This window comes from Xiphias gladius, chromosome 4, assembly GCF_016859285.1.
Source record: "Xiphias gladius isolate SHS-SW01 ecotype Sanya breed wild chromosome 4, ASM1685928v1, whole genome shotgun sequence".
NCBI classification, from domain to species: Eukaryota; Metazoa; Chordata; class Actinopteri; order Istiophoriformes; family Xiphiidae; genus Xiphias; species Xiphias gladius.
In genome coordinates, this window is record NC_053403.1 from 13301774 (window position 1) to 13326870 (window position 25097).

Below are 25097 nucleotides of genomic sequence, written 5' to 3' on the forward strand. Positions count from 1 at the left end.
TCATCACAAAGGTAGTATTTATTGCAGGGCTATCAGGTTGCATTCAAGGGCGTATTAGATTGCATTAAATTGCATAGATGCTGCTGTAATGGTGCCCTTTATCTGTATTTACATAAAGTCAACTTTTTATGACGAGCCACACAATTTCGCTTAAAAATTCTCGGTACACAATATAGCTTATCATGTGTGTGTTTCACAGTACGTTTAGTTGCCAATATTTCTGTATGACACTGAACACAGAGAAGTGATGAGTGAGGAGGGGGTTCAGTCTCTAGAGGCAAAAACCCACGGGCCGAGACTCAGACGCTACCGGACAGAGCTCACTAGTACAATACCCCTTATTGCCACGCTATTCATAGACGCTTAGTGCAAACTCTTTGTGAACTAGGATCAATAGCCAACCACTGTCCTTCTGTAAGCACCAAGTTGACTATAACCACTGAGTCGATGAAGCTACTACGAGGTAAATATATTACGAGGAAATCGAGAATCTTACATACCCATCATGGTGGGTAGCGCTTTCTTTAGTGACGAATATAAGAATATGTCTAACAATTCTCCCCCCGCCCCTCCCAGTGCAATTAGACACAATATACAGTACACATATTATATGTAGACCAGTTAGAGACTATTGCTTTAACAACTGAGATTAGAAAATATCAAAGAAAGAAACAAAAACACATAATCTGGCTACGTAGCCGCACAGTTCTTCAGGACATTTATATTAACACACTTCCATTTTGAGTTGAAAATAAGATAAGAAACAAATTCACAGAAGCCTCAGGTGATATAGAGCAATGGGTCTCTGGTTATAACAAGACCTCGGTTGCCTGATTTCTGTACACAACATCTTTATATACATCTTCATGATCCCACATCAATCAGGTTGATATTCACCCTTTTTAAACCATCTCAAGTTCCTTTTTCTTTTCTGTTTATTACCATTTAAAAGTTTTAAAATGACTCAGTAGTCCAAAGCTTCATCCTTTCACTGTCAATTGGCAAACCACCTTTATTTTTATGGGCTGTCTCTTGCCTTGCATTGGGTGATGCAGCTGTCTGTCAAATATCTGGCTCCAGGTGTCAAGCCTTGGCTTCCAACATCTCGAGGAATAGTTTGTGCATTGGGACTTTGCCCTGCATTTTGATGCTGTAGAAGTGCTGAACTGCCTTGGTGGCGGTCTGACGGAGCAGAGGTAGGGTCATTAGGAGCTTGCCTGCCCGTCGAGGGTCGTCCGGGTGCTGGGAGCCCTCAAAGTCCTGCAGGGCCTCGTGGAGAGAATCCTGGAGCCTTTGGACGGCCTCGATATTCTCTATGTGCATGGAGTCTGGAGCAGGAAGGGTGGTAGGGGAGGATGGTAGGATGGGAGGAAGAAAGAAAATATTTTAATAATTTCGGACTTTAAAGCTACATATTAAATGACAAATGCATTACATTTTCTACTGATCTGCAGGGTGATAAAAACATCTCCAACTAGAACAGAAACTTGGTGTTTTGCAGTAGCATCAGCTGGGTTTAAATTCTGCATCTTATCTTTTGAAAACATGCAATTTTGGAGAGAGATTTTCTCTTCTTAGTGGTTAATGACGCTCCTTAAATAAGTGCCTAAGCGTGGCCAGGACTCTAGGGAGAGACGGAGATGTACCGTAGGTCTGTATAAATATACAGTGGGACAGGAAAAAGATTCATTCCTTTTGGTATCATGGACCACATACATCCCCCTGCTAATGAATTCAGATGGCTGCATTACTAGGATATCATTCAGCTGAATGATGGCGGCAGATGGCCTTCATTTCCATAAGAAAGAGCAGTTGGCCCCCTTATGTATAGGCTCTAAAATAAAACCAGTTTAGACTTATTAAAAACTGCTCTCTATGTATAAGTCTACAAGTTAGAAAAAAACAGGCTCGTCCTCCAAAGGACACAATGACAGAGAGTGCTTTAATGGACAAGCAGTGGTTTGCTTTCTGCCAATTTCACTGCACAGACACTTACAGTGTCAGGTTTAATCTGTGTATGTATCATATCCACAATTCATCAACCGATAGATAAAAAATTTGCACAACAAAATGTAGATCCAATTCATTATTATAGCTGAGACAAAACAATTCATCTTGGTATATTTATCAGAATAAAATCAACTTGTTTCATCCTAAACACACTGGATTACTAAAGCTAAACCGAATGAGGCTGCTGATTGAAGTGTGTGAGTGAATTAGATCAGCGCCGCTATGTGTCATGTAAGTTGTGGAGTGAAGTAAGACCATGTATGAACATGTAAATGAGGCAGAAAAAAGGAAAGTACAAGGCTAATTATGTTCCTTACTGACTGATTAAGTCTCTTTTACCAGTCGCCTTCTGTGTAAATTGCGTTTCTATCTTGGGAAATTAACTAGGCTATGTGGACCGCACATGTGTTCCAGCACTCTTCATTTGAAACCTTCATGTTAATACTGATCTGATCCTCGTTTGGCTGTGTGAGCATGTGTGTGTCTGTGAGACAGAGAGAGGAGGGGAAAGAAAGAATATGTTTCCAAATGTGTGTCAGTGTGTGTCAATGCACAGGGAGAGTGTGACCGTTTTCGTGCGTGCGTGCGTGCGTGTGTGTGTGTGTGTTGAAGGAGGTTAGGGGCGGAATGCAAAACTAACTTTGAAGGAACAATTTCCATGTAATCCGTCAGCAGCCTGGCCTCAATCCCGTCGATACTCCGCTAATTACAAAATCAATGGCCATGAATTTCCACAGCTGTCACACCCACAGGACCCCTGGAGCCGAATCTCTCCGAGACTGTGTTCAAACGAGCCGAAGCTGCCCTCTCGCCCTCCCTGAGCCTCCCTCTCAACCCCTGCCTTCCTCTCTCACACTTCTCCCTTACCTTTACATCCTTGCCTTTCCATCACCCCTCCGTCCCTCCAGCCCTCCCCCTTCCCATTTATCCTCCCCTCTCTCCACTCTCCCATGGAGAGTTTGTCATCAGAAGACTAAAGCTCTGGGCTCAGCATTTTTCATTTTTCAGTCAGGCAGGAGAAAAGACTCCTAACAGGCATTGATTAGTGGGGGACAGGCCCGGCCTCATGAAAAGCAAACTGTCGATATGGGCGCAGCATCTTCACATTGGAACAAACGAGGCCCGTCGCTCCCCAACGCTCATTCCACTCCACTTAACACATTTTATTGACAGCCCCTGTTTTCCTAATGAAATGCTAAATATATCTCCCTCGGCTGTGGCGCGCTGGCAGCTACTGTTATGGAGATGGAGAGAAAGAGACCGCAATGTGACAGTCACACGCACACACACACAGACACACACATGTATGTGCACACAAATTAAAATATAGATGCACATGCTCTCTCACACATAGGGGGTGTTAAATTAAACTACCATGCTCCTGACCTTTTTGTCCCCCTCTTATCAGGTATCCTTCATTGAGAAAGTGATACGCTCACCAGATATAGACAATCACTTGACGTTTTTTTGGTTTTATTTCTTTGTTTGATTTAATTACATGCCAACTACCTCGATTTATGTGAGATTTAACATTGAGATCTGCCTTCTGGTCCAGCTCATGTCACCTTTGTGTTTGTAGAGAAAAGTGAAAGATTTTTGGCCGAATTAGTGCAATTTGCAATAAAAACATCAGTTCTTCATGATACCTTTAATAAAACCTTGTTTGTTAAGTCAATTGTACCTCAACAAAAGTCATTCAAAGTGCATACTCTGAAATGTTTTTTATGTATTGTATATAAATGCATTAACCCCTTCACATCAAGGTTACATTTATTTCCACTTTTCAGTAGATTTAAGGTTGAAAAACTCATCTTAATCCACACTGTCTTGACAGTTGTAGGTAATGTATGCTATTCTTGTACTGAGTGAAATTCAAACCCAAGACTCCATCAGTTGGAAGCAGTCTCAATGTCCTGTACATCTCCTCATGTTCTCCCAAAATTCATCTTGAAGTATCTGGTACCTTTGGAAATTTGGGATCTATATCAGAGTTAAAAACAATCATCTGTGCGTTGGCTGCACTTTACCTGAGTTGGCAAGGGCGATGGCCTTGAGTGTGACAAACTCCTCCTTCTCCATGCGCAGCTTTTTGTAGCGTCGGACCAGCGGCAGGATGGCGACGTGCAAGTCCAGCAGGCCTGAGATCCTCGCCTGCTCCTCGTCCACCACATAGTCCTCCGCGTACACAATCTCGTCCTCGCAGGGCTGCGAGCGAAACACGATGCTCAGCACCAGGATCTCCATCCAGGCACTCTGCAGTAGACTCATCTGGTCTGCCAGCGAGAGAGTGGAAAAACCTGCAGGATTCAAGAGAAAATGTGGGTTTTTTTTTTTTTTAAGATTTTTTTTTTCTAGGTATTGCTGTACAACCACATGAGAAAGCACGAGATCAATCCATTGATCTAATTGCTCTTTAATTGGCCATTTCAAGTCCTCCATATGTTTTATGGGCAGTGTATAGAACACTGTACTATCTCCAGAGAAGCCCGACTCGTAACAGAGGCCGACCACTGTATGTGGTGGTTTAGGGGAAGAATATAAATCAGTCAAGGGTAGAGGCCTTTGAAACATGAGTCAAGGCTGTTTCACCCATCAACCGTCAACAGTTCTTCTGCGACCCAGTGCATACGCAAATGAGACAGTGGACAAATCCACTCCTGACCTTTACCACCTCTTGTTCTAGTCACAGTAAATAAGAAAGAACATAAAATTAATTCTTCTTTACAACAAAGAATAAATTCTGGATTTAAAAATAGATTCAATTAACGGGCTGAAATTAAAGTGGCCTCAGCCACACTATCATTATTTCAAGTATGTGTTACTATCTGTAATAATCTGAAATTATCCATCACATCAACATTTTTCAGCCATTATGCCTTCATCAGGGTAGTTAGTTATAAAGTTCATCAAAAGTCATGCGAACTTGGATTTATCATTAGGCACTTTGAGTCTGAAAGGGTTAAACAGGAAGCTACATTTGAAGAAAATGAATTTCAGTTAAGGGAAGGATATACTGAGGTCAACTGTAGTTTTTCTGAGAAATCTTTTAGGGCCATTTATGTTGAGTGATGGAAGAGATTTGAGTATGCTGCATTTTGAAAGATGATTCCTTTGAAAAAAAAATCCATTGTGAAGTTAAGAGTTAATTACGGTAATAGTTCATTCTTTATTTTATAAGAAAAATATTTTGAAAAGATTTTTAATTTGATGGAAAAAAGAAAAAAAAACTCCCTCACGGTCCACTTACGATCTTTTTTCCCCAAAGCTTTACACCATATCAGTGGAAGAGTTTGTTGAGCAGCCGGGACAATGTATTACTTGTAACGTTATGTACAGTGTGGCTTCTATTTGTGGTAATCTATTTTTCTCTTGTAAAGTCACAGGACTAAATGATGAACTACATACAGAGAAATAGACCTCATACCTCATACCACCCTGATAAAGGCATGATAGCTGAAAACCTTTTCCTTGGGGAATAAAGCACAGTACATTACAGAAGAGTTGTGTTTAAGATCACACTAGTCTGCATCTTATTGTCTGTTTGCACTGGTTATAACTTGAAGCTATGTCAGTCTTAAAGACGATTACTCTTCTTAAATCTTTTGCATGACTATTACAGAGTGGAATATTGATATTTTGATGGGAAAGATTTTATTAATCCAGCAACGTTAAAGTTCAAGACAAAACAAAAACACCTTTATATTCCATCTGATGACCTCCTTCTTCATTCTTTATTCTTTTGTGTCCAACCTTCTTAACCCAGTAACAATTCATCCGAGATCTCGAGGTCGACCCATCAACTCTCTCCTCTAACATTCACACACACCACATCAAACAGACAGACACCTGAAAGGACCTAAAGCGCCACAATATCTATCACTACTCTACGGTGAATAGGAAGGTGATTGGGGTTATTGACCAGGGCCTTGAACCCACCACTCTGCTTACTTAAATCTGAGCTTGTATGGATGGGAATGGGGCAGGTTGACTTAAAAGAAGTCCTCCCGATGGTTCTTATCAAGCAAAGAGAGGAACGATGGGAAGAGAGAGAATGAGGCAGAGAGAAAAGAGTGCTGGGGGTGTCATTGATTAGTAGATTGTAATCAGTCCACCAAATGCGAAAGGGGGATCGATCCAAGCCTCAGATCTGACAAACAGTCAGTTGATGGAGGACATCCGGTACACATTAGTGGGGGGATGGGAGGACTCCAGGATCACAGAATGAAGATACTGTAGGCTGTATCAGGAATTCATGAATTTTTTCTCCGTCCCCAAAAGACACTTTTCCTAAGAAAATTAATGGCTTTAATCCTTTAAGGTGTATTTAGAATAATTAAGAAGGATCAATGACTGAACGTGTAACATGTTAGTTGTCTGGATAACTACAAAGTGATTTAGAAAAAAGCTTAACCAATTGTAAAGGAACAATGATTCAGACATAAAAAATAATGCTTAATAACAGTGTTTAAATCATCAAACCTCTCATGTGGATCACCGAAAAACATTAATAAATTGGCTGTTATATCTATGCAACATTTCTTTTTTCATGTGCCCAGCTTTCTCGTTTTCTTTTTTTTGCAATACTACGTTTCTTTATAGGTTCTGTGAAAGAACCGACACCCCGTTGAACTGTCTCCTCCTTTTCTTCAGAAATGTTCTTTTCCCCAGCTTGTGTGTTTTTTTTTCTTTCCACTCAATTTACTGAAGCGATGGAGTGACTTCCTGGCTCCCGGGGGTTGGCCCGGAGCTGCAGGTGTGTTGCCCAGAGGTGGCTGAGTTAAGTGTCACCGTGGAGGGTGATTCCCGCCTGATGAAATATCAATATTTCACCCTACTGATTTACTGCCGTTTGACCAAACATGACACAATATTGAGCAACCTGGGGAATGTATGTCTCTGTCTCTGTAGTTTCCTCCCCTTCTGATGACAAAAAGCACGATGGAAACAATAAATACTACAGGTTTCCACTGCACTATAAGAAATGGAATTATTATCTAACATTTTGCTCTACAAAAGCAGAGAATAGTACCTATAGAAACAAAGAAATTGGAAAAAAAAAGGTCTAAAGTTTCCAGGATGGTTGGCAAATGGTGTAACAAATAGAAAGGTTGTAGTAAAATGATCATTTTATACCTTTTGGGCTGATTCTTTTACCTAAAGAAATAAGTGTCGAAATACATGATACATAAAAATGCCGAAAACACACTCTGCCTTTGAACAATCTTCAGCAAAGGCAAAGAGAAGATTCAGCGTTGACTTTGTCTTTCTGTCAACCTACTATTACATTTTATAAATCCATTAATACACTTAAATATGTGATTTAAAGGTAACTTAAAACACCAATTAGTTAATTGCATGAATTCCACTGAAGCCAGAAGCTGATTTGGCAGTTGGTGACACCCTGCTAAGCTAGACTAGTCGAACAAGTTTAGCTGTTGTCCTTCATCACTGGATATGCCCACCGCCTCATTTAGTTACTTTGGATAACCAACCGAATTAACAAAATGTTGGTTTGAACATTGATGATTCTCAATTATAGGAAGAGCTGGGGGAGTAAAAAAAAAAAAAGGAGATTTAGCTTTAGCTACTGCTAGCTGTGTCTATCTCACCAGCTAGCATACAGTCTTCTTGCTTTAGCTCTCCAGAGAGCTGTTTCTCTGTGACACCGAGTAAATGCTTCTAGCGCCTGTAAATTATGAAGCCAGAGTTCGTGTACTGTGGTTTGGGGTTTTAGCTCCGTTTTGTAGTTATTGTATATTTTACATGCTGTTTTCAGAGATCAGAGAGAGATTTCTATAGGATGATCGTTTTTTATACTGCAAAACCAACATATACAACTAATTTGTAACAGCAAATACATTTTCAATGAAATGTAATGCCAGCTGGATTACATTTTCTACCAACATAATGAGTAAACACTGTTAATTAACATATTTGCCAAGTTGCAAAAGATTGATACTGAACCTATTCAGTGAATGTTCACTGACAACACTTTTTAATAGTTGCTCGTAGCAACTGGAGAATGATAAAAACTTTTTAAAGATTACTTTTAGGAACTAATAGCACTTGGTTAACGTTAGGGAAGATCATGGTCTTGGTTAAATATTGAAAAGGTCAAAAGTTACTTGAGGCATGAGGCATTACATGTTGACTTTATTTACATTTACCCAAAACCAAGATCTTTTCTGAACCTTGACCAAAGTGTTGCCTACACCCAACCATATATGGGACACAAAAAGCCCACTATCCAGTGTTGTGGCATTAGGTGAAGCTGAATAAAAATTGAAATTAAATTCTACTTTCTAAGACTGCAAATCTCCATGTAAAACCCCATGATGTTCCCCGTCATACTGAACCACTGCACCATATGATGTGAAATTATACCGTTTGAATATTTGTATATTTCTATGTTTATTTCTGTGAGGTACCCAGTCTGCTACACACCAAAGGACGTTAGTGGTTGTTTGCAGTAAAGAAAAGTACTCTGGCTATGCAACAGTACAGTACAGGTAGAGATCAAATAAGTAATTGAATCCTTATTCAGTACAATGAAGAAACTGAGTGGTTGGCAGTGAAGCCTGAAGCTGTCATTGAGAGCTAGGTCTAAAACAGACAGCAGTTCACTCTCTATTCATTTAGTATCATTACAGGCCTCCTAAGAGCCCTAATGGGCCTAATAAAAAGACAGAGGTAATAATGAGACTAGAGGGCCCTATATGAGCAGGAGGAGTAGGACGGGGGGAGCCAGGGGAACAAGAGAACAAGGAAGCCAGAGAGTGTGTGTGAAAGATATGATGGTAGACAGAGAGAGTGGCAGAGGAAAGGAGAGGAAAAAAATCAGAGGAAGAAAGTGATGCTCTGAAAATTAAATACCTGAGGGTGCTGATTGCTGTTGCCTTGAATATAAATCTACACATGTTGTGTGCAGTTCCATGTCTAAGATGGTGTGTGTGTGTGTGTGTGTGTGTGTGTGTGTGTTAACAGCCGCACAAATTGGTCGCCACCTCTGACCTCCTGACAACAATGCTATGATTGTGTTTCCATTTTCATGACAGTGTGTAACATCCAATCAGTGGCTGCCTACTGATAAATTAAAACTATCCACTTTGAAGTGTTTAATCCCGGCTCTTCACAGTTTTGTTTTGGAGGCCAAAGTATTTTTTTAAACTTCAGTTTTATTTTTTAAGCTTCTGTCTTATATTTGCACACTTTTGCTTACTTTTGCACACTATAGTACATCTGACCGAGATGTCCTGAGCCCAGCTGTTTACCACAAATATTTAAGCCTTCGGAAATATGTAACAGGAAATCTATTTGAAGCCTATATGTTTCCTCCCAGGTCTCCACATCTGGGAGCTGAAGGACTTTCACATTAATGGAGCGATCTGCAGTAATGACTCTTATTACCTCATCGTTAAGGCCATTTGCGCAGTGGTCTATGAGTGTAATGGGGGGAGTGGACTGTTAAACTGGAGGGACCCCTTTTGTCTTAATCGTTACTTGGTGACACTCTGACCCGGTGGCCCCGGGTAAAATGTCCCCAGAGTGTCACATGCCCCTTTAATAACTCTGTCAGGTCTGCATTGAGATCTTCATAGCATGCAAGATCAATAGTTATACATAGAAAATGTAACAGAGATTGAGGTCCAAAAATATGACAGTAAATTTCTTGAATTTATTTCTGCAGCCCTGTGGCTATGATTAAACTGAAGAATTTGATTGTAGTTGCCCTATTTTTACCTCTTCTCCACTCTCTGAAAAATATACCTGAATTAGATTTTTTTTAATAAAAAAAGGTAGTTAAGACATATCCTTGTTCTCAAGATGTTCAATGAAAAAGAGGTCAGGGGGAAAAAAAATGTGCATTTGGGTCAGGGAAGCTCTTTTTGTTCCAGTGTAAACTCAGTTGGTGAGACAGCACCGTTGCCTTGTACCCCAGCGGCCCTCCACTACCTCTCTGTGGCGGTCTCTGCAGAAGTCATTCCTCTGCGGTTCGCAGGGCAGGTTTAGGATCAACACACCTTCACCAACTCCAAAGTTCATTAATTGACGAATCAGAGATTAGGGCTAAAACTACATAGACCAAAGAGCCACACAGCTGGAAAGTGTTGTACCAGCTGGGAATAAATCCACAAGGAGGGAAAAAAATATCACCAGTTGTTCTGTTTATAGTCGTGAAGGAAATTCTAGCTATTTATATTATCTTGATGATTGATTAATCATTTCGGTAGTTTTTCAAGTAAAAAGCATCCATAAATTCTTTGGTTCAAGATTTTCAAATGTGAGGATTTGCTGCTTTTCTTTATCTAAATCACTGTAAACTAAATATCTATGGGTTGCACATCTAGAACGTTGCTCGGTTAAATGGGCTGAACTGGCTACATGTGCAACTTCGTACATACTTTATTTGAATGGATCAATGAGACGCATCTACTTTCAATCCAACCTGGGCTCCCTTTAAACATACTGGGGTCTAAAGTGCCTGTTTTAACTGATAGAGATGAAAAGAAAAAGAGATCTAAGAACATTTGCATAACAAGCCTTATTTAAGAATTCGTCAACAAGGACCAGAGAAATCCGTCAGTATTTTCCTAAATAAATCAATTTTACCACAGGCCCTGTGTAGTCTCCTTAAGTAAGTAAGAGGATTGCTTTCTTTAAGTCTAGGATTGAAATGGAATACATTGACATAGGGGCGGATCCCAACCACCCCCCCCCCCAGACTCTCCCACCCTACTCAGTCAAATCAAAGGTTTCAGCTGCTCTTTATTGATTAGATTTTAGAATATGGGACTAGCTTTTCCCTTAGGTGCAGATGAGTAGCAGATGTTAATTATCCTGTGTGTGCATGAATGTGTGTGTGTGGAGAGGTGTTTATGTGTGTGCAACAGTCAGTGAACTACTTCACTAGTCTTATACTGTATCATTTCAGCAAATTAAAGTACTATTGTGGGTTTACATCCTTGCTTTACCAGCAGCATAAAACGCAGTCATCAAAACTCACAAATTAATACAATTTCACAATATTAAAAAATATTTTTCCTGTTGTGAACCAACAGCTTGTCAATAAGTCTAGTTCTGTTTCTTGTGTCATATAGTTATTCTATATTCAGTCATCTATTGATTTTTGTAAAAGCACACACAGATTTATGGAGAAAAAAATGTACTAAATGCCTGACCATGTTTAAATAATTAAGAAATCAAAAGGTTCAGAAAACCAGATCCCAGACAACACGGTCATTGATTAGCAGTCATGTCTCTCTACCTGGGATATGTTTGGCCCAGCCGATGATGACCACCAGCTCGCGGTCGGCCAAGTCGCACAGCGTGGTCAGGGCCTTGATGTCTCCGTCGGGCATGGTGGGGTCAGGCATGGCATAGATCTTCTCTGGCTCCACCACCAACAGATGGGAAACGATCTTCGTCACTGAGAGAGAGGACAGTGGATACAGGGATAGAGAGGGAGAGAAAAGAGACACTTTCAGGCGATGGCATAGTCACATTTGTTTTTAAGAAAATAACATGAGAGTCAAAATCTATCTCTGCGTCTACAAAAGGTCATAGTGCACATATTCCTCAAAGGGATATTTTGTAACATGAATACATTTCTCTAATTGCAGTCTTGCAATTCACAGCTGTTAGTCCCAACATTTCATTTCATAAATGTCCCATGTTGTGAAGTTGCTGCTTTGAAAAACAGAATGAAGCCCTTCTCTAATGCTAAGTTACCACCCAAATTTTCCCAAGTGAGATAAAAAAAAAAAAAATCTAACATAAAAAACAAAAAAATAAGACTGTGTGACTCACATGGCTTTTTGGCTGGAGGGGGGATGGTGAGGCCGAGGTAGGCGCCATTCTCTGCATCCAACCTTCGTTTGTACTTCTGTCGCCCGCCTCTCACCCGGTCCAGACGTACACCTGCAAAAAATATCACACATGTAAAATGAAATAGATCTAATCTGAGCAGAGAGCCCTCATCAGCTGCAACGTTGCTAACATGCTGCATGTTTTGTTTGCTTGTTCAGTGTTTCTTTTATCAACCAAGCAAATCTGACATCATTAGATTCAGTCAAAATGCCACATGACCAATTTCATGCTATTACATCTACTACTTTATAACTACTGCTAATGATTATACTGTAGCGTCTTTATTGAAGTTTATTATTGGGGCGCTTGACTTCTCTTCATATATTTTGCTGAGTCACAAAAGTCTCTCAAGGACTTCAATTTTTATAATTTTGTTAACCTCTTTATGACAGACATACAGAACCGAGGACTAGTTTATATACAGCACTGTCAGTTTTTTAAAATTGTAGTATATTTCTAAATATAAACATATGTCTTGACATATATAGTGCATAAAAAGTACATTAAAGCTTATATGGAATGCATATTATTATGTATAAATCATAACTGGGGCTACAGAGTTTCATTTCTTCATTTTTAACCCTTTGACTGGAAAGAGTGACTGTTCAATACCTCCTCGTTACAGACAGAAGAGTGTAAGTACCTAGTTAGTATACAAACGGGACATATCTGGGATTATCTTGAAAGCCATCTCAAAGGACACGGCTACATCAGATGCACCTTATGTGCGGGATTTACGCGCCTGTGTTAAAAGTTTGAGTATTGAGGGAGAGCAAACAGATTTTACATGGTCAAGTGGAATTGAGTCGTTTGAGATTTCCCAGTGACTCATATAAATTCCTTTGATTCCCCTGGAAACAAAAGAATCCGATTAGGATGGTCTTTCAATTTCCTGACACCGACTATCCACTAACCTAATTACCCACCGTGCCCAGAGGGAGCTCATTCTTCCCAGCAAACACAGTGAGATCATTTTATGCCTGGCAGATTGAAGCTAAATCGAGAGCCCCTCTCCTAACACAGCTTTCCATTTGTACGCCTTAAAGTAATCAATAAGGCTTGCAAATAGACTTCTTGTTCTTTGAACACATGTGGATGTGGTTTTAATTAGTCAGTTAGGCAGCTAGGAACTGGGTATATGATAGATGGAGCTTTAGTAGTTGCTTTTACCATTGCTCTTGGTTAAGGTAAATTCAAAATTATAAATTGTGCTTCGGAAAACTGTGCACATGTACTCCACATATTAAATCAATTCAATAGCTTTTCTCAATTTAATGACACACATAGGCCTAATAAAGGCATATGCAGTTAGTGAAGGCTTTTACAACAATAAGCTTGTGTAATGCCAAAATATATTAAGCAGGTGTGTACCGTAAATTCACGCACCATAGACTTGTCAGACTAAGCGACAGTGAATTGTTGCCGCTTTTATCCCTGACAACAAACACCATCCACACATGAATATACACAGAAGCACGGACACATTAGTACAAACAAGTGCACAGACGCACAAACACACACACACACACACACACACACACACACTGGTTTCCCTGCTGCGGGCTGCAGAGTCATGTGGCTGCGACAAGCGACAAGTGACCAAACAGCCGGAGTTAGAATTCCAAGATCCGCAGGGGCTGTTTGAACTGGAACATCCAACTGGCCCATAATTAATAGACGCTGACAAGAATTAAGAGCTCAGCGCTAACCAGTTTCAGTTTACAGCTTAGCAGCGCTGCAAACGGCAGAGACCCATAGCAGGAGGGCAGAGAGAATGACAGAGAGGAAAAAAAAAAGTTAGATAATTCTGAAGAATGGGAGGATTGGGGAATAAGACAAAACAAGCTGCTACTTTTGGCTGAATTCATCAGTTTTCTGGAGGATCTCTGTTTTTTCTTTCTCTCACTTTTCCATCTGTCTGTCTCTTTTTCTCTCCCTTTTAGCACCGGGTGTACATCTCCTCCCTCACAGCCCTGCCTGTCCTAGCCAGCGCCTGATCCAGCCAGTGCAGGATTATCTCCTCCCCATGTGATACAGCACAGTACTGAGAATCTGACCACAACAAGACAGCTGGATGAGGCCCCTTGTATAGGGCAGGGGAGGGGGGGGGCTTGTGTCATCGTCAGCACCGCATTCCACACCTCAGGCCCAAAACCATGGCAGCCTTCATGCTTCAAGACAATCGCTGCTTGAGTCTGGGTAGTGAGAGAGCCTGTGACATGGGGGCCAGGCGGGTGCACAGATCATCTTAAAAGCATCCAGATCCATTTTTTACGGTTGCTGGCCCTTCATAAAGTGTGGCAGCCAAAATATGGATGCAGGGGGTGAGGTTGCGGGGTAAAAGAGCGCGGGGAATGAGAGGTGGTAGAAGTGTGTGTGCTGGATATTATGAGCTCGGTAAGATCATACACTACAGTACAGTATGCTCATAAGTTATTGCAGACTATGAGAGAGACAGGCTGGGACACAAAGGTACTGCCCGACAGTCCATCCTTGCTGTGTTTGTGTGTGTGTGTGTGTGTCTGTACATGTGTGTGGAAAGACGATGAGGCATGTTTGCATAGGAGCAATCTTTACGGCCACCTGACCCTGGCTTCCCTTTCACATTCAATATCTTTATTGACTTGTGCGACCTTAAAGTACATTCCTGACTGAATTGACTGTGTTTTCCGAACCAGTGTCGGTGAGTGTCATGTGCATTTATTTCATCTTTTTTTATGTATGTTATTTGATTCCTATTCAGTTCCACAAAGTAATTGGCATTCTTCCTGTATCCACGTATAAAAAAACACAAACAACAATTTTAAAATCACACAGTCAGGGTCAGGATTTTAGAAGTCCTTTTCAACACAAACTCAAAAAAAAAATAGTAATTAAAAACTCACTGAAACGTTGAAATGAGTGCATTTTTCGCATGTACTCATTCTGCTTACTGTGTAATTACATTTTCTGTAAATTTCATTAAAGAAGACCCAACATGGGCTGAATGTGCTTTCTCCAAGCTGCCAAAAATAAAAGTCTGGTGGGGAAATACTGAATCCTTTATTTATCTATCTTTTGGTTGGCCTAAAAGTAGTAGAAATGAAAAATATTGAGTCTGAGAATACTGGAGTCAGCCTATGAAATGCCCACCATGTGATAGTTTTTGTTTGAACCCTGCATTCCCCTTAAGTAGCTTTAGGTTGGAGAAATCCTCTTATTCTACACTGTGTGACACAATCCTACAGTATATATTCTGTATCATATTAAAGCCTAAGACTCCACATTTATGGCTGTAACATATGACATTAAATGGAAATTTTCTAGATGTCTTGAGCATCAATTTAGAAGGTTAAATTATAGCACATAACTGCCCACGGCTGTTGAAACCCTCAAATTCCCCAACAAAGCACAGACAACATGACTGCAATGTCCTCAGTGGTAGCCCTGAGCCAGCACACAGCATAAGTTAAATAAATAAATTGCAAAACAAATCAAACATAAACAAAATAAATTAAGTGGAAAGAAAGGTGAGCAATAAAAATTATACATCAAAAACAAACTGTCCAGAATACAATGAATTCCTAAACAATAAGTAACACCAAGTATATCTATGATAGATTGATTCATTCTATGCAGAAGTAGCTCTATGGAGAACAAATTTCATCACACAAACGTGCATGTGGCTCATACAGTGTGTATCCAGCTTGTGTGTTACTATATGAACATGCGCACGTGTGTGTGTCTGTATCTCACACAACTATATTCAGCCACTCACCTGTCAGAGGCGCTTCTTTCTAGAGAATGTGTCAGAATTGGCTGGCTGGCGAACGCTGCCAAGGGGAGATTAGGAGCTCCCTATTTTAGCTGGGAAAAATCAGAGGGATGCAGTGTGCGCCCCCTCCTACGCAGTCACTCACCCTTTACAAGTCACAGGGACCTTGCCCTTCCAGAGCCACTTCTGAGGGCCGAGTCTGCAAGCCCGCAAAGAGCTAAAGGCATTGGACAGCTTTTGTTTGATTGTGCGGAGACTGGGTGGGCTGCAGAGAGGGAGGGAGTCTCTGAGAAAATGGGTACGGGACAAGAGGAGGAGGGGGGGGTATATCAGGATGGTCTCCCACCTGCTCTAGACCCCGATGGGCTGACAAGACAAAGCTTGAGTTGTTCTCCCATAACTGCACACACTGGCATCGCTCTCTTTGTCATGTTTTACACTTTTCATAAATCTGAGCCGGCGTGTCCATAAGGAGTATTATTGTGTATTACAGAGACACCCCGGCCACAAATGTGCCTGTAATCGGACACATCTACACGGCTGGAGATGGCCGGGTCGATTCAGGATCCCCGGTGTATTGGTTTAGCAGGTTGTTGGTTTGTTTGTGGTGTGTTTGCACAAATTGTCGTTTGTTGGAGTGGATGAAAGAGAAAAAGACATAGAGGGAGAAGGATGCCAACAGGAAACATGTACCTCAAGGTCCGATTCCATGTCACTTGTCAGGGGTGATATACATTTGGCATGTGTGTGTTGTGAGTTGAGTGCATGAATCAGAGGGTTGTAAGGAGGTCAGCACTTCGCTAAATCCCCTTCTTCAGAGGAACACGTGTTAGCCTCCGTGTCTGATCTATCACCTGCCAGACAGTGAAGACAGGCCAGAGTAGAGCCTCTGGGTGGGCGCTGACACTCAGCTGCAATCTGCCAGCCACTCTGACACCCTCAAAAGCAAACAAGGCCCCGTACATGTGCTGTTAGAAAGGAAAGTTTGTGGTACGGGAAAAATTCATGTAGCAAGGGGTCGGAGGGCATTCAGTCTTTACAGTTTAACTCCCTTTCATACACAGCTGTAGTGCTAATGCACCTTTGTATCATATGCTGTTTAAATGCATTGGCTAAGACTTTAAAGGTACCCATACAGTTCAGACCTTTGCTATAACTTTATTTTGATGATGTAATCTTAGCGTATAGATTGGTTTCTGATCCAAGCCTATTGATTGGCAGGGGACCTGACAGTCTGTGATATTGGATATGGCTTTACTAATCTTTTGTGTATGTGGCTGGAGGAAAATAAGGCTGTAACGTTACCCCAGTAGCCACGTTTGCTCAGGAAAGACTGCTGATCCCTATCTGTGGTTGGGTGAGGGTGAGACAGCGATGTAGGTTGCCAAAATAGTCTGGCAGCTTCTATTCATCCACAACATTACAGTGGTGTCAGAAAATCCCCACAAGCAAAGAATACAGCACAGAAACACTGAGCTAACACTAAAGCCATCAGGCATCGACTTTAGAAGAGCAAAGGCTTAAGTGTCTTTTATTGAAAGTGCTGATCATTTTTGTTTTCAGTAGGTCTACAGGGTTGTATGCTTCTGTTCCAATAGGACATACTTTTCAAGATGCTAATTTGCTAACATGATGATGTGATTACTTAATCAAAGACCTATGCACATTTCAATGCAGCACTAAAACTACAAAAAACTAAAAATGAATCTTCAGCTGTAGCAGGGAATACAAACAGTGACTAAGACCACAAAGTCAAAAAAAATGCTAATGCCGTCCAGAAAATTCATGCATCATTTAACACCATACAGTAATGCTATGGAGGTATTAGCGCTGCTATTAGCTGTGGTCACTGACTCCTGGCAGTAGTGACTGACACCATACCTTCCGCGAGTTGTAATTACGTGAGGGTTTTTCCATTGGACCTGTGACCTTTTATCGGCCTCAGCAGGACATTTAAGGGGTCACTGAGCGAGGCAGGTTTCCTCAAAAAGCCGACTGCCGCTACCGTCCAACCAGCTCATCCCGGCGCTCTGCTGTGGCACAGCAGTAAAGCCAGATCTGGAAGGAAGCCTGTCATCTACAATATTTTTTCCATGAGTCTGTTTGATTTTACTCCCAGACACATTATATAAAGGGGTTTCCCCTGCCCACCAATGGTGATGGTGTAACTCTGGGAGCTGACACTCCATAATTTAGGATGGAACACTTAAAGTGGAGCTCAGAGGGTCCTGATGGAAAATTATAGATACTTCAGGAACGACTGATCACATAAGTTCTCTCAGCATCTTCTGTGGGGTGAGGCATTTCTTATGATACTGGCGCACTGTAACAGGTAAAAACACACTCTGCTTTGGGATGTTGTGACCAAAGGAAAGTTTATAATGTGAACCATGCCAAATGTAACTCATGAAGAAATATTTATTAAAATGCTAATATATTGGTCAATATCTGTATGGTAATATAAGTACAATAGAATATTTTAAAATAGAAATTGAGGTTTTAATGCAGCAGGTGGTGGAGAATGTAGACCTGCGTGATAAGTCAGATTTCATCTTATATGTCACCCAAGCACATATTCTTTACGGTACTATAGCATTTTCACATATCCAGCAGAAGTCTTGTTTTTGGTTACATTATCTGCTCTGACGATCTCTCAGGACTAGATTCCTCCTCTATTCATGACACCTGCATTCATGTTATACTATGTGATTATTCCTTTTCCATGACCAGCCCTTGACCATTTGTCATACGGTGATCTCATTAAATGAAGTAGGTCAAGCTGCTGTCCCTCCACTGATTCCATGATCAAAGTTCCCCAAGAGTGTAAGGGGCCATGCTGCAGGACTATGCCACAATTAAATGTCCTTCGTCCTTTTAATTGAATGCCATCACTTTCCGAGAATCACCTGCTGTGCCACATGCTGCAGTGGCTGTGATGCTGCATCTCAGGAGCGGTAGTCGGGTGAGGCTACAGCGTCAAATCCACTACGCTACGTCAGTGCACAGTGAAGTTGTATTAGTGGAAGTGAACCAAGAGCCTGACATACAGTCTTGTGTTACCAACACAGATTGCAGTTAACTCCTGCTGGCCTCTATTATGAGACATGTTGGTGCTGTCATAAAACAACACAACTGTGTGACCATGGTTTAATTTTAGGAAATTTATGACTGTTGTGTCTCTAGGTGGAGCCTATAAACAAATTGTGTAAAGTCTCCTTTTTATACTAGGATGTACAGTGTATCATACAATCAGTGTGAATGGAAGTGGGCTAAGCTCCGGAACTTGACCCGGGGGAGAGACAGTGTTTTACTTTGCAGTGCCTCATGCTGGTCATTCCTTCATAGAGGGACGTCAGTGCCATCAGCGATCAAATAATGTCCTATTGAATACGTATTAAAAACACAAACACCTCCATGAATCCAATGATTTGTTAACTAAACTTTACCCTGAACATTTGTATGGTGGATCAAAAGCTGACATTTTCAAAGTCTGACACTGTGCCCCCCTCAGACAAAATAAAGACAACCAAGCCCCAATAAGAGGGTTGAATTAGCTATTATCAGTTCTTGTTTGAGGTGTACCCATGGATATATAGACAACTATCACTGGATTACTTAATACTGAAGAAAACTTAAAAACATGTTGGTTCTTAAGTCTACAGTGTCTTTTTTCTACAATTTATAAGTGGATTTATGGACATTCACAATGGATATCTGGAATAGTGATATCCTTGGAACATGTATACTACACTGAATATAAAAATATGTGTATCATGTCTGTGTGTTTGGATTTGACTGAGTTATGGCTCGGAGAATGACTACGTTTTTTGATGCTAATTGCAATAAAATGGGGCGCCAAAGGTTTTAAAGCACCTTAAGTGCCTCTAGGAGCTGTTTGCCACATCCACTGCTGCAACCCCAGCTGCTGACTCTGTTGATAAGTAAGCCAAATAGACGGGCAACCTTCAACAATCTTTGCCCTGGGGAGGCACGCCTCACAGTTTGAGAACCCCTGATGTAAAGTGACTGAAACTCAAGGAAAAAAATGTGCCATGGAAATACACAACATGTAATTAAGGGAATGGATGACGCATAATACTACCACAATAACCCAGTGTGCATCAAAACATATATGTACAAAAACAAAATGAAAAAACAAACGTAAAGTTTTTGCTCATTAAATGTCGGTGTACACTTCTAAATATTACTATGCACATTGTCAAAACAATAGTAACTTAATTAAATAGCTAAATTTCTTTTGTTTAATAAATTTAATATCTGACAGTGTGCTGGGCTTATTTTTTATAGTTTTACTGATCTATATTTTATTTTATTCATCAATTCATTTTTATGCATTTGTCTGCATACCCGTTTGATTTTGATGAATTGACAGAAATGTTTTTTAAAAGGGGTCATATTTTTATGATTATTATGATTCTTCTAGCTGAACACACAAATGCAAAAAAAACAACAATAAATAAATACTCTCTTCCCTTGGAAAATGAAAAAGAACCAGAAAATCTATGGGTTAGATTTTCCCTCTGTACTCCCAAAGGTCTCTCAGTTGAGGAGAAATAACACATGCAGGAAGTGAGGTGGGATGTTCGGAAAGCATTTAGTGGATCAATATGCAAGGCAAGGGAGGGGAAGGGAGACAGACAGACAGCGAGAGCGAGGGTGACAGAAAGGGAGAGCGGGAGAGGGAGAGAGACACCCAGAGCCCATGGGAGAGGGAAGTCTTGGGGGAACAGCCTGTGCTTTTCAAGAGTACTGTTACACATCTCAGTCAGTCTTGGTGGAACGTCCAACTCAGCAGCTTTTTCCACACATCTGAGTTCAACGCTGAGGGGCTCAGAAGTGTGAGGAGAGGTAAGCAAGGCATGTGGGTGATGTCACTGGTGTCTCCCTGAGGTAATAGTGGGCCCTAATATCTGATCACTGACCAGTGTTTTAGCCCTTAGACTCTATCAGATTCACTGTCATGAAAGAGGCAATTTTTGATTCTGATCCTCCTTTATTGCAATATTAAAACCTAAATAATAGACCTTTATTTGTTGGCTTTTATAGTAAACTTGTATTAATGAACTCTTCCTGAGCTATAAATAAATAAATAAATCACTTGTAAGCTTGGTCACAAAATCAGCGTCTATTACGTTTCTAAATAGTTTACTAATTTGGCTGATCATACGGCCTTTTGGTCCCATAGAGGTCCCAAAGATTGAGAGTAAGATTTTATCCCCGGAACAATTATTTGTTGTCTTTTCAATGCTACTTTTATCATTATTTGTATTTTTTTCAATAAGCCCTGTTAAAATCTCACCGGGGCTGTAGCTAACAAATATTTCTATTATCAGTTCATTCTAAATCTATAAAATGTTACAAAATAGTCAAAGATGATTGCTTTTTCCGACCAACAGTCCAAAACCCAAAAACAATGATAGGATATAACACAGAGAAAAGAAAAAATTCTTCACATTTGAGAGGCTGGAACCAGATAATTTTTGGAATTTTTGCTTAATACTTGACCTAAACGTTTAAGAGGTTGTCAAAATAGTTGCAGATTAATTGTCTGTCGACTGACTAATCAATTAATTGTCTGGCAGGTAAATCTCACATGATTTCTGAAGTTAAAATAAATAATAAGAAAAACATACCAAACATAAATAATCATTAAATAAAATCAGTGCTCACCTTCTTTCAACATGCCAACTTTAAGACATTTCATGAAGCGGCAGGCCTGGCACGATTTGCGTCTCCTTTTGGTGATCTCACATTCGTTGGTGGCTGGACAGCTGTACTCAATATTCCCTGTGAAAAGACAATACAAAAAAATATTTTCATTAATCAAATCAGAAATGGTAAATAAAAGGCACAAAAAGACAGTAAAAGACGCAACACACGTGTGCACTAACACACGCATACCCTTCTGTCCCAAGGTGACCCCGTGTGACACTCCTGAGGGAGAGGGGAGTTTAGTGGCATTTTGATGGGACATGTAAAAAGCACCTACCTGCCCCAGAGTCCCACCCCCATTCTGATTCACAGATAAATTAGCTTCATTAATGCAGAGCGTCCTCTCTGCAAGGCTCACCACGACCCCTTCCAGCCCATCCTTCTTCACCTAAAGGATGATGGGAAAGCTGCCCTCCCTCAGCAACACAAGGGCTAGGAGATGGACGCACAGGCGAGCGCATAATGTTCGCCACTAAAGACCAAGAGCTGCTGTTAAATTGGCCAATCTAAGGCTCCCATATCATGTAGCAAAAGCTCGATATATTATTCAAGTCCGTCTCGACGGCTGTTGGCTCACTATGGAAATATTTCCTATGGAATTTAATCACTCAGGTCCAAAGACAGCCAGAAATGCAGACATATTGAATCTGCTGCCATATAACCGCTGCCTTGCTGTCTTGCTCACCAGGTTCCGGTTAACAATTTCTTTCCGGATCATTACACGCTTACTTCAAAAGTTGACGTGACCCCAAGAATCTAATGAAAAATCCTCCCAAGTATCCAAAACTCTTGATTTAATGTTTAACCGATGTCTTGTAGGTCCAGAGATGTATTAATGGCACCTAAAAACAGCTAGCCAGGTGTTGTCTGCTGCAGATCTGCCAGATCTGCCAGATCAACCTCCCCGCCACACACACAACCCCCTGTTGGACAAGGAGAAGGTGCCAACATTTGTCAGGATCCATGGAATCGATGGTGCCAGCGGGGTCACATGCACAGTGAGGGGCCCGGGGCACCATGCCAGGGTGTTGGCAGACGCTGCTGCTGGTTTCAGGGTAGCTAAAGTTCTTTAAACTGAGAGGCATTAGCAAAGGGAAAATACAATACACTGCGGCGCACTTGTGTAGATAAAAGACACATGCTGTGTACCAATGCTATACTTCATAGTCATTGTATACTGTTTGTGTAGCAATACAATATTGCACTGGCTTTGACCCAATTTCATTCTACATACAATTTCTAAACAGGTTTTGAATGTGTGGAAAAGTGATGTAATGACGTACGCACAAAAGAGAGACTGTGCACTTGATTTTTTGGAGGGTATGGTTGATATACACACATGTCCCCCAATGCAATGCACAGAAGAAAATTCACACAAGACAGAATTTACAACACAAAAAGATGTATTTTAACTCAAAAGTAGCGTTTCATAGTGAAAGATTGATTGATGACTGATGGTACACGTATTGCATCATTTCCTGTCAGTACAAGACAGTGAAGCACATCAATTTTTTGGATATTATAAGAAATTAATGTACCTCGTTATAGTATAAGTCAAAGACAGTATACTATGACAATTACTAGACAGTATGTACTGTATATAATTAGTGCGTAGAGTGGAATCGGGGCACAACTAACTATCCACTATATAGTGCCTTCAAACCCTTTCACAATGCAACAAAGAAGTGGGGTCCATGGCATGTACACTACTTTCTGCTAACAGTCCCATAGTGCAATGATTCGAATTTTACTGCCGTGTAAAACTACAGCTGTCCGAGACGACACAAAGCAACGATGATCCCTAAGCGCTTGAAATATAAGTTTACTGTTCGCTATAGAGTAAATTACTGAGTGTCGATTATACAGAGTACTTTTTAGTATGCATTCTGACTTTTTTTTAGAAAAGTATACTTAATTTTTTTCAGTTTTCCTGTGCAAAAACACTAAAAACCTGCTTATTATTATGTATGGAACCTGTACACAGGCATAGTTTAGCTTTCCCTCATTGTCTTTTCACCTTGCTTAACTTTTCCTGATTACATTTTATTTTATTCCTAAACATATTATAAAAAGATATTATATATACTTATTTATTATTATTTAATAAAGCAAAATCATTAAACAAATGAATAGAATAGAGGATTTTTGTTAGTTTAGAGGTCAGATTCATTTAATATTTTTCTGATTATTAAATGAAACATTTTATTCCTGAATTGATCAATTCCGTTGCATTGGGGGTCCAGAATAGTCTTAAATTGCCTGTCTCTAAAAGCTCACTGTCGGCATACCCTCTTAGTTAATCAGGTCTTGTGTCCACCTTTATTTCTCAAAGGACATTTCAACCACTCTAATATCCTTCCTTAACCTCTCTTATTTTCCCTCTAAATTTTGATATATTATTATGCCATGCTATTATCCACGCGCTCATCTCCACTCAAGCTGGACCTCTCCTTGTCCTCCTCCTTTACCGAGGCCGGGACCCCCCTTCCTGATTACCATTCCATTAAAGCAGCTTCTCCTTTCAGTGAATGACCATGTCCCCTGTCCCTTGTCCCTCTGCCTTTTATTTAGAGGACTTCTCAGTGTCTCTCTCTACCCTCTTCCCTTCCTCTGTTATTGCCCCGACAACACGTGCCTGAGCTTCTAATTGGCCCCCATCTCCTCCCCCTTGGGTGGAGGGGCCCGGGGGGCAAAGAACGGATCCACACCTCCCACCTTCCTTTCTTGACTTTCTCCCAATGAAATGCCTGGTTCTTAATTACAGTCACCCAACACTGATTGTTATTGACTGAAACTCCCGTGGCTCAGGACGAATGACGGACAGATTAGGTTCATTACGAGTCTGTCCTCCACGAAGGAGAGCGAGAGAAAGAAGAAGAAGAAGAGGGGGGATCTGTGCAAGACAATACAAAGTCACACATGAGCAGTATTCACAGTCCATACTGTGTTGCTGGTAAGATTGAGAGATGTGCAGCCTTTAAACTACCAATAATTAAACAAAAACTGGTATTCAAGATATGGCTAAAATGCTAAAGTTAGGCTAAAGTTATTTGCATTAGATTTGTGCCTTCAGATGTTTTTGAATGAGACATGTCAATCTTTAAACAACACAGAGTTCTTAGCCTGTGCTCAGCTAGTAATCAGGTAGCTTAAATAATATAGAAGACAGTGACTCTCAGCTCCCAGCCCATGTCCACAATAATACGGATACGGCTAAAAATGCATCTGTTTTTGTCTGTTTTGCCCGTCATCTAAACAACATTTTGACCTATTACCAAAAAAAAGCTCTTCCAAGTGGCTACTATTAGGGGTTTTCGCCAACAACCAAAACAATTAAAAAGGGGAATGAAGACGATGCTTTGGTAATTCGGAGGAGTTTGGACAGAAACCTTTTTTTCAACTTTATCTGCCTTAATGTGGCCAAGGCCTCACTAACCTGCTGTCTGACTTTATGCCTATAGACACAAATGCTGCAGATAAAACTCAAAAGTCTGCATCTCATTTTGTGGCATATTATCTCTGTCCAAGTGATTATTCTGGAACAGAATAATCTGCACATGGCAGAGTCGATGCCAGCCGCACGATTCACATGCAAAAACATCAAAAAATCATAACTCAGAGCAGATTTCCAGTCTGGACCTAATGCCTGCTGTAGACACTCGTAATCACTACACTGTATTAGTCCCATAAGAGCAGAGGGTTGGCTACCAGCACTGAGGAACACATGGGACAT

The 25097-nt window shown here is 40.7% G+C and overlaps 1 protein-coding gene across 4 annotated transcripts in view; it reads right to left on the reverse strand.

Moving 5' to 3' along the window:
* Positions 1-794: 794 nt before the first annotated feature.
* esrrgb (estrogen-related receptor gamma b) overlaps positions 795-25097 on the reverse strand; it is a 35985-nt gene continuing 11682 nt past the window's right edge. Inside the window, exons 2-7 of one of the 4 annotated variants that reach the window (XM_040125481.1) lie at positions 21319-21439; positions 16949-16953; positions 11818-11928; positions 11276-11437; positions 4038-4307; positions 795-1328 (exon numbers count right to left, since the gene is read on the reverse strand). In XM_040125481.1, the coding sequence (XP_039981415.1) occupies positions 1084-1328; positions 4038-4307; positions 11276-11437; positions 11818-11928; positions 16949-16953; positions 21319-21439 (914 nt within the window). In that variant the 3' untranslated portion in view covers positions 795-1083. Of the gene's footprint in view, positions 1329-4037; positions 4308-11275; positions 11461-11817; positions 11929-16948; positions 16954-21318; positions 21440-25097 lie in introns of all 4 variants that reach the window. The other 3 variants (XM_040125478.1, XM_040125480.1, XM_040125479.1) reach the window with 3 other exon arrangements.